Source organism: Gigantopelta aegis, chromosome 1 (assembly GCF_016097555.1).
Source record: "Gigantopelta aegis isolate Gae_Host chromosome 1, Gae_host_genome, whole genome shotgun sequence".
In the NCBI taxonomy this organism is placed as follows: Eukaryota; Metazoa; Mollusca; class Gastropoda; order Neomphalida; family Peltospiridae; genus Gigantopelta; species Gigantopelta aegis.
The window spans coordinates 37157273-37168492 of record NC_054699.1 but is presented as its reverse complement, the minus strand read 5'-3'; the positions used below and the strand labels follow the sequence as shown (position 1 = coordinate 37168492).

At 36.0% G+C, this 11220-nt stretch overlaps 1 protein-coding gene across 1 annotated transcript in view; it reads left to right on the top strand.

The window, feature by feature from the left end:
• The first annotated feature begins 4896 nt into the window (after positions 1-4896).
• Positions 4897-11220, top strand: part of LOC121378801 (ankyrin repeat and MYND domain-containing protein 1-like) — a 68842-nt gene continuing 62518 nt past the window's right edge. The window contains exons 1-3 of the mRNA XM_041507161.1: positions 4897-5018; positions 9304-9529; positions 10169-10275. Of these exons, the coding sequence (XP_041363095.1) occupies positions 9310-9529; positions 10169-10275 (327 nt within the window). The 5' untranslated portion in view covers positions 4897-5018; positions 9304-9309. The remainder of the gene's footprint in view (positions 5019-9303; positions 9530-10168; positions 10276-11220) is intronic.

Below are 11220 nucleotides of genomic sequence, written 5' to 3'. Positions count from 1 at the left end.
TAAACACAGAATGTTTATCATATGATAAACAAGTGTTCAGTTGTGCACATCCAACCCATAAATAACAAACACGGGGTGGCTCAGGGTAAACTTCCCAAGTAACGGCCCATCATTATGTATGGTACACAGTGTAAAAGCAAGCTACTCACATTTCTGAAACTAAACATAGAATGTTTATCATATGATAACAACGTGTTCAGCAGTGCATATTCAACCCATATATAACAAAACACGGGGTGGCTCAGGGGCAACTTTCAAGGTAACGCCCCATAACTATATAAGGTATACAGTGTAAAATCAAGTTACCAACAATTCTCAAAGTAAACAGAGAATGTTTATCATATAATAAACAGGTGTTCAGCAGTGCACATTCATCCCACATATAACAAACACGGGGTGGCTCAGGGGCAACTGTCGAGGTAACGCCCCATCCATATATATGGTATACAATATAAATACACCACACTCGTTTACAGGCACACCGTTCTGAAACTGCACATAGAAAGTTTATGTAATTCTACAGATCCATCCTATAGTGAATGTTCGTTGGTAATGTAGAGTCTATGGTGGCTCAAAACTCTATCTGGACGTGACACCCCGTTAAATGTCGAAATTCGCAGATCAGCTCAATATTCAGATTAGACGCACAATTCTGAAACTAAAAATAGAATGTTTATCATATGTTCAGTAGTGCACATACAACCCACAAATATGAAACACGGGGTGGCTCAGGGGCAACTTTCCCGGTAACGCCCCATCCACATATATGGGAACACAGTATAACTACACCACGGTCATTTACAGTCACACAATTCTGAAAATAAACATAGAAAGTGTATGAAATTCTACAGATCCGTCCTTGATTGCATGTTCTATGGAAATGCGAAGAGTCTAGGGTGGTTCAAGATTATATCTGAACGTGACGCCCCGTTAAATGTCGAAATATTTATTTATTTGGAATGGATAATAGTATTTGTATAAATGGCTATTGACATATACGTATTACTACTAATCAGAGCCGCAGCTGTTTATACTCCGTGAATATTTGACGGTGCCCCTCGAACTTTGACACGGAAATTTTTGCTTTCATACATTGGAAGCTATAGCTATGGACCGTCCAATATATTGTAATGAACAGTATATTACAATGATGTCATTCATGGTCAGCTCGTTTTCAATGGTATTGTCTACGAAAAAGTCCATTAAAAAGGATACAATAGTAATAGTGACATACGCCAATTTACATTGCCAATTATTTAGTAAAGTCATGTTAATTACGATTATACTGCGTCGGACAAATGGATAAAGACCATAGAGAGGAAACTCGATGCCGCCATGTTATGGGCTACTCTTCGATTAGCAAAACGGGATCTATTATATGCATCGTCCCACAGAATACCACGGAATTTGTTACATTATATGATGAAGACTGGCTCGAACGAGCAATAGCCCAGTGGGTCACGCCGAGAATCAATCTTAGACCGACTGCAAATTACGCAAGTGCTTTTACCACTGGGCTATGTCCCGCCCCAGAGAGAGAGAGAGAGAGAGAGAGAGAGAGAGAGAGAGAGAGAGAGAGAGAGAGAGAGAGAGAGAGAGAGAGAGAGAGAGAGAGAGAGAGAGAGAGAGAGAGAGAGAGAGAGAGAGAGAGATTGCATTGCATTGCAAAACTCACACAGAATGGATCGAGTATAAACGTTATACATAGAACTTAATATTTATTGATGCATCAGGGGGCCCATTGGGCTATTTCTCGCTCAAGCCATTACACCACGACTGGTATATCAAAGGCCGTGGTATGTGTTATCCATTCTGTGGGATGGTGCATATAACAGATCCCTTGCTGCTAATCGAAAAGAGTTGCCCATGAAGTGGCGATAGCGGATTTCCTCCCTCAATATTTGTGTGGTCCTTAACCATATGTCCGAAACCATATAACCGTAAATAAAATGTGTTGAGTGCGTCGTTAAATAAAACATTTCCTTCCTTCCTTCGTTTATTGATGATAATGTATTGCAACATAATATACTGACGTGATCAGTGATGTTTTGACGATTTTTTTTTAATTTTAAGAATAAATATTTGTTCTGGAAAAAGTGTCAGCAAAAAAACAAAAAAACAAAAAACACACAAAAAAAACCCCACAAAAACAACCCACACTAAACTAGCAGATTATTTTTCTTTTTAAGTACTCCCCATCAAATTATGTAAACGAATATTATCCCCAATCTGCTAGTATGTCTGTCTGTCTGTCTGTTTTTTTCTGACTCTCCCTTCCTGTCTTTTTCTGTCTCTCTTTGTTTGGTGCTCATCCTCTGTCTATTTCATTGTTTCATTTGACTGTACGTACATAAACTGTAGACATACTAAATAATTTGACAAAACCGTATTCCGTGATCAAAATTGTATCTCTGCACACGACAGAGTGCAAAAGATGTTTTAGACATAGCATACGCAGCGTAGCCTATATTATGTAGACACTGCATATATATCAAATGCACAACATGTATTGAAATTAATTATATACTTCCTATATCAAATGCGCACTAAACACGTCATATATACACTACGTATATCAAGTACAAACTACTAACGTACATTACACACTGTCAATATATAATATACGTTAAACAAGAGCTGAACATTAGCTACATGCCATATGTAATACGTACTCAAGATATACAGTAATTGCATTAATTTAACACTATTTTTGAAGTAAACACCACGCACTTCAGGTATATATTGCGTACGTAGTGTATATACTTGGTATACGTAGTGAACACTTGATGTACACAGTGTATACTTGAGATAAGTACAGTACATATTGTGTACATAAGGTATCTTTCATTTAAGTTGTGCACAATTGACCTACTTAGTGAATACGTAATACATTTATACGTGCGTAATGTGTACTATGTGTATTTCATATATATATTATACACGTAGTGTTTACTTCATATACTTAATGTATACTTGTACGTGGTATATACGTATGTGTATAGTGTATATTTATAGTGTATAATTAGCGTATGTAGTGTATTCTCAGAGGCGGATCCAGAGGGGACCAAGGGGACGCGTCCCCCCCCCCCCAAGTTTTTTTTCAAGTGCCCTCAAAATGTTCACGTGCCCTTTTTGTTTGTATAAAAATTGTTTCACACGTAAGCATTTTCAGCTGTATGAAGTTAAGTTGTGCCTGTATGTGTAAGCTTGCAAATGTGTGTCTGTGTTACTGATTCCCAATGGAGTTCATTGTTCACCACATTGTTTAACGCGAGTAATGAGCGCCTTACTTTTGCGTGATCAAAGTTGCATAATGATAGCCTTATAGTTTTTGCTTTGAAATTGTATAGATCATCAAAATTACTAATGAACATTAGGCTAATTTTTATGTATATCTGCCCTACCTAGACCGAGCCGTCCCTAGAATAGTGCCCTATAAAGCTATAATATACAAGTGCCCCTTTGTATCGTTTTTATGTATAACTGTCCTACCTCGACCGAGCCGTCCCTAGAATAGTACCTTTCAAAGTTTTAATTTACAAGTTCTTACAAGTGCCTCTTTGTATCGTTTTCATGTATATCTTCCCTACCTAGACAGAGCCGTCCCTAGAATAGTGCCCTTTAAAAAAAAGTGATAAAAGTCAAATTAATACAATGAAATATATGATACGACGCAAAGTTGATTCTATGGCTTTTCCTCGGGTCCTGCTCTCCCGTTCTCCAGACCCTGGTCATTTCGACGGCGGTCAACGCTAAAATTCACGATTTAGTGATTGAGATTTAAGAGTAACGGGTTTGATCTTTTCTAAATAATAATTTTTGGGTTATAAAACTCCAACTGGGTTATAAAACTCCTATTATCCCCCAATCACTGTCTGAAAATGAATAATTTTGCTATCAAGATACCAAGAAAAAACAAACATTAATGGGTTATAATACTATGCAAAATAATGCTTAAAATGGTTTTTAAATTATTGTTTAAAAATGGCTAATTTTGCGATTCAGATGAAAAGAAAAGGCGTTTAAAGCCATTCAGTTTTAAAATTTCCCCGGTGGGGCATGCCTCCAGACCCCCTATACATCTCGGGCGCTGTGTACTCTCTAGCAAGGCACATCGTGCCATGCTTAACAACGACCCTGACCATTAGCCCACCCCATTTAAAACAAAATTTTCCGACGGGCCTACTAACTCATATAATTATCTCTGTTAAAGCACCGGCCTCGGTGGCGTCGTGGTAGGCCATCGGTCTACAGGCTGGTAGGTACTGGGTTCGGATCCCAGTCGAGGCATGGGATTTTTAATCCAGATACCGACTCCAAACCGTGAGTGAGTGCTCCGCAAGGCTCAATGGGTAGGTGTAAACCACTTGCACTGACCAGTGATCCATAACTGGTTCAACAAAGGCCATGGTTTGTGCTATCCTGCTTGTGGGAAGCGCAAATAAAAGATCCCTTGCTGCTAATCGGAAGAGTAGCACATGTAGTGGCGACCGCGGGTTTCCTCTCAAAATCTGTGTGGTCCTTAACCATATGTTTGACGCCATATAACCGTAAAATAAAATGTGTTGAGTGCGTCGTTAAATAAAACATTTCTTTCTTTCTCTGTTAAAGCTGTATCCTAACCGGATGCGAGCGATTATTTTAGAAATCATTGATTTCAATTGTCGCATTTTAACCGCACGCGTGCAACGCGGCAGATTTAGTTTACTTTCAGAATTGTGGGTACACTGAGTACTATATACATGGATGGGGCGTAACGTTGGAAGTTGGAAGTTGTGGGGGTCGTGGATTTGTTTTATTTAACGTAGCACCTTCTTGGATCCGCTCTTGCCTTTGGTACGAGAAACGGAATCCCATTAGAGTAATCTACCCTGTTTCTTAGCAACAGTGACTGTATGAAAATGGTGGTAGAGTGTTTACAAGCAGTGTCGATAGATGTGTGAAACACTATTAACACTTGACCATCAATACTGGTGTTTACTGGACACCGTTAACAAAGGGCTGTCATAAACAACTGGGTAAGATTCGTTATTTTATTGTGATAAGCATCGATTTCCATGTGCAGTGATGTAACGTCATATGACATGTTTTCGATCGAATCGATGGGATAAGTGAACAGAATAGTTATCCGTGTCTCTTGAATTCCATTATGTTTCAAACTCCGTTAGGTTTGATTTCTCGTACACTGTCTGTTTTTTTTTGTTCATTTGTAACCTTTTTCTTCAACAATTCAAAAGCATTTTTTTGTTATCAACAGTAAAGTTTTTTTTAAACAAGTATTTCACTTTTAACAACAAATGAAGAAACAACTCTTCCTGAGCCGGCAGAATTCCTGCTTGTTAATAGAGCATGTCCAAAAAAAAAAAAAAACCCAACAACATCTTGATAACTGATTTACATAATTTCTTTTTTCATCAATAAAAAATGTGTTTTCTCAAATACCTAATATAATTTGGGTCCACAGACAGAAATTGCTGAACATGTAACATGTCATGTCATGTCATGTCATAGGGTTTTACATGCACATTCAGAACAAGCTGTTGTAGTGCACGCCTGTCATGGGCACAAGAGCCAGCCTTGGCCGGCTCCTCTATCCATGACAGGAAAGGTGGGGAGAGGGGAGAGGAGGGAACGCCTGCACTGGCAGGTGCAAGGGAGCACCAGCAGCCCGATCAAATCGGTAGCAGGCGGGTGGGGGTGGTGCTATGGAATTTGAATGGAGCAGTTAAATGCCAAAGAGAAAAGGGTGCGCAATTTTGATTGAGGGAATTTGGCATAATTTTGAACGGTCGGTCAAACAGTAAATGGCAACATGTAACAAGAATGTAGTGCATTACTATATGATTCCAGGTCGTTTCGCCCTAAAACCATTTCGAACCCTGCATTGTTTTGCCCTTAGTCCTATTCACCCAGGGTTGGTTACCCCTAAATCTCATCTGTACCAAGTCGTTTCGCCCCCCAAAATAAATATATTTATTATAGTTTTGAAGTCTTTTTTCTTCTGTGTATTCATTATTCATTACCAAATATTAGTTAATATTCTGTCTTTGGATATTAATGCCTTATCAGCATTTTACTTTCTCTCAGCTGAAATGGGCAAAATCAACATACCGAACTCAGCATTTGAACCTCAGCTGGGTATGTAGTATATTTAATAAGAAACCACAGCACATCAGTAGTATGCAGTGTGACTGTTCATAAATTTAATTAGTTATGTTGTGAATATATTATCTAAGGCCTGTACGTATTTTGTGAGTAAATGATATTAGAAATAAAGAAAATTATAACATTTGTATTTGTAAATATGAACACGCAATATAAATTGCAATGTGTGAAAATCAATGGATATAAGACGAATCAATGAATAAATGTAATTTTTTAACAAAATAAAAATTAGGGTGAAACGACTCGGTTAGAGGTATGAATCGACCCGGTTCAAAATAACTTGGGGTGAACTAGTAATAAGGGCGAAACGACCTGTTACCCATGACTATTTGTTACGTGATACATCACAAGAGTGTTCTGATTAAAAAATTTGCTTTGGCAAATGAATTTGGCAGTAAATATTAATAACAAACAGTGTGTTATATACAGCATTGGACCAGATATGTAGAAGACCACAGTTATTTGTGAATCTTCAGCTGAGATTTATGCATGCCAGCTCCTGGCATCCTAAATAATGCCGACCTATGGTTTAAAAATAATAAAAGATACAGATATTTTTAGTCTCAAGGAAATTACTAAAATGGTCATACTTATAAAGAGGGTTTTATTTTAAATGTTTTTAGTTAAATTATTGTGTAACATTCATTGTAATGTGCCCAAACTGCATGATTTGGGTGCATTTTGGACACTTTTTTCACCTATACAAACCACACCCAAGTGGGAGTTGACAGATATCACACATATATTTATGAAAACTTTGTTCATCAAACCTTACAAAAATTCTCATTTGACTAATTTATTATAGGTTTAGCTATTCAAGTTTTCACAAAATCAGCTTGTTTGAACATTACCCAGATTGATCACATCCCACTTTTGTCATACGGAAAACCAGGTGTTTGAATACCAAGCCTCATTACAGCTGAACCATTTGCACTGCTGGTGTTAAACTAATTGTCCTTTTAAAAAAATAACTCCTTGGCACTCACTAAGCTTAACAATTTACTTACAATTCTATGTTTGACTTTAAATACCTTTACATTGAGTTTCTTGATTAAAATAATTTCACATAAAAATTACTAATACACACACTACATGAACGTGAAAAAAGCCATCAGCAACTATGTATTTAATCAGAAGATTATTATTATTAATGATTAACACACTCCCACCAATTTTGGTATGAATCTACAATCTTTAAATTAGGATGAATTATCCAACATACTGGTTTTGCGTTCACAAAATGTACCTAAAAGGTCATAAATACTGAAAATGCACCCAGGTGCATGCAATGCCTTCACCAGCCATAGAGATAAGCAGACATTTTCACTAGTCCTCCAGACATGTACATTTAGATAACTACTTATTTGCCAATATTTTAACATGTCGAAATAAGTGGTTTGTTTTATTCAAGTGCAAGAACCGATGTTTTTGATTGCTTAAAATGAAATTGCACTGAACATTTTCACTTGTCCACTGGACAAACATTGAGGTACATTTTGCTTGTACAAGCAGATTTTCACTTGTCAGGACAAACAGACAAGTGCTTATTTCGAACGCTGTTCACTTATTATTGTGCGAGTTTCACACCCTTAATGGTGAACCAATCAAATGATTCTAAACATGGGCACATACAGTACTTTGACGTGATTGGCCAATAAACCCGTCTACAGGTGGAATTGGATTCATATACACTAGTAACTGTAATGTTAAGGTGAGCAAAGGGTTTTTGGGGTTTTTCAAAGTTTATTATTCCTAAAAATTAAATACAGTAATACCAGGGTTCGGGAACTTGGTATCACTACCTTACATTAATGTAATAATAATAATAATAATAATAAAATCTTTATTTATAGAAGGTAACTCAGTTAGTTCTAGACTATTCTCCCCTGAGGCATTCTTACTAATTATAACAATAATCATATTAATTATTAAAATAAAAACTAACAAAACCAAACATGTATGTACAATATATACAACCATAAAAGATATTAAGACATAATTATGTAGTAGAGCAATCATGTTTCTAAGAAGTGTTTGTAAAAAAAATTTCTTAAATATATTTAAACTAGTACATTTTTTAACATCATTAGGTAAACTCTTCCAGATACCAACTCCAGAAAATTGAAAACTTTTCTTATAGTGCTCTATTTTTGGTCGGGGAGCTAACATATTTCCATCATCAATGGAGCGAAGTTCATAAACTGATGATATTGGATTGAACAGGTCTCTGAGGTACTGAGGAGCAAGTCCGTTTAGTGTTTTATATACAAGAATGGCTTTTTGATATTCGACTCTTCTGTTTATTTTTAGCCACTTTAGTTCATGAAAAAGTAAATCAGTTGGATCATCAGGTGATTTGTCAAAAATAATACGTGCTGTTCTTTTTTGTAATTTATTTATTCTTTCTAAGTCTAATTTAGAACAATTTCCCCATATGGTCAAGCAGTAATCGAATAATGGTTGAATATAAGCATTAAAATACAGTATTCTAGTAGGATACACATTATATAATAATACAAATAATATGTTATTATATTAATAAACGTTATCCACTAAAAGGAAAGAAGAAATAATAGAAGGAAGTAAAATAAACAAATAGCAAAAAAATAATAATAATAAAACAAAAATAGTAATAATACAAAATTAATAATAAAAAAATAAAAAATGATAATGAAAATAAATAAATAATCCCGAGCGTTGTTGTCGGCTGATAGGTTTCTCAGCAGTGTACTTTACATTCACCTATATATTTGGTTGGTTTTGTCATAATATAGCACCATATTTTCAAAAGATCGTAAGTATATGTACTAACTATCTTTAAAGCCAATATATCCCACTTGTTTGTGAAATGGTCATTATTTGCATAAATATACTTTTCAATATTTCTATTATGTTTTATTATACTTATAACTTCAGAAAATGTAATATTTCATTTGACATATTTCCAACTGTATATATATTTTTTACATAAGACAATGATATGGTTTAATAGGATGCTCTGTAAAGGATTCCCAAGTAATATGTTGATTATAATTTATATTAAATAAAACCTGTAAGCAAAGTTGGATGAACTACATTGTTGCAGATTTATGGTAGCCAAGACATTTAATACAACGGAATTCTTGTTTTGTTTTTCAGACAGACATGGATTGTGGTCTACCTCTACCCAGACTGAGTACGGCGACAACATTCCAGGACACCGAGGACGTGGACGACATACAGGAGGTGCATGTCAACTACAGAACGGGTGCCAGCTTCGTGGGTACCGTCAAGAACCACAAAAAAGTTGGAAAAGGAATTTTCACGTGGCCCAATGGGAGCAAGTATGAGGGATCTTTTGTAGAAAACCATAGACACGGCACAGGTTCGCTCTCATGGAAATATTAATTCAGTATTTAACATTAATCTTTAGCACTTTATCAGGCATTATTTTGTTCTAAAATTTCAATTAGCGATATTTTATAATTAATTTGAAAATAGATTAGCACCTATTAAGTATTTAACTGATGCTGATCATCACCGTAGTTTTTCATTTACCACAGGTTGACACCCAATAGCTTATGTATTTTTTTTGCTTGGGTGCTATTAAACATCTATTCTATTTTATTCTATTAATTATTTAATGTTTAAATTTAGGGTTTTTTCTGATGGTAATAACCTGTTGTACAACAGTGAATTGTGGTGCTCACCCCATAGTTTGAGATACATTTTAATAATCATATACGTATAGACTTGACAATTTGTTTACATTTGCATACTACTCTACTACCTTTAGATTTTATAATTTTGTGACATATTTATGCTGCCAATTATAGAATTGATAATTTTGTGATATTTGTTTGCTGCCTTTTATAGATTATGACATTTGTATATTATCAGTTATAGATTTCATAATTTTGATTTTGTGACTTTTGTATACTGCCAGTTATAGATTTTATAATTTTGTGACATTTGTGTACTGTCAGTTATAGATTGTATGACTTTTTGTGGATGTCTATTTCAGGGGTTCACATTTGGCCGGATGGCAGTCGTTACGAAGGGATGTTTGTGGACGACCTTCGTCATGGTGATGGACACATCCAGTGGGCTAATGGGGAGGTAAACCAATCAGTTTTCCTTGATGTTTAGTAATGGACCACCAGCCTCGGTGGCGTCGTGGTTAAGCCATCAACATACGGCTAGTAGGTACAGGGTTCGCAGCCAGGTACCAGCTTCCTCTCAGAGCGAGTTTTAATGACTCATTGGGTAGGTGTAAGACCAATACACCCTCTTCTCTCTCACTAACCACTAACAACTAACTCACTGTCCTGAACAGACAACCCAGATAGCTGTGGTCTCACTACACAGATCATTTCCAGGTGAGAGTTCATTCATCACAGTCCGCTATAGTTCCTAATTGTGACATGTTGTGGTTCACATATTCACTTCTAGGAATTTGGGAAGAATTAAAACAATTAGTATGTTTAATGGTAAGCCTTCTGGCTGTATTTTATCCATGTTATTTTGTTAATATTGTGCATTGACCTTTTGGGACATGGGTGTATAGCGAAAGAGACAGCCGGAGTGAATCGGTTAATGAACCACTTGTTCGGACCGGTACTACAGCCAGATGCGGTCATATAGCAAAAAAACTGAGACGGAAATGTTCTCAATTTGGAGTCAAAATAAATGCTTTCATATGTATGTTCGCAATGGTATATGTTGTTAGTGCCAACAAGAACCCGTTCTATTGGCAATCTTCGTTTGAAGTTGGGCGATTTAACATGGGTTTCAATGGCAGATGACATCTGTGTAGTGAGACCCGAGGTGTGTGTGCCCAGGAAAGTGTGCTTGAACCTTGATTGGATGTAAGCACAAAAATAAGATATAAGCACACAAAAAAAAGAAATGGACCATTTATAATTACAAACATTTTTCACAAAGCATAATCTATTTTGTAAAGTGTACATTTTGCTAAGAGTGCCATTTTGTTCAAATAAATGTTGCAACTTGTGCCTTCCATTTGTTTCTAAAATTTGACTCCAAGTGTTTTTGTTCACAATGTGTGTGTGTGTA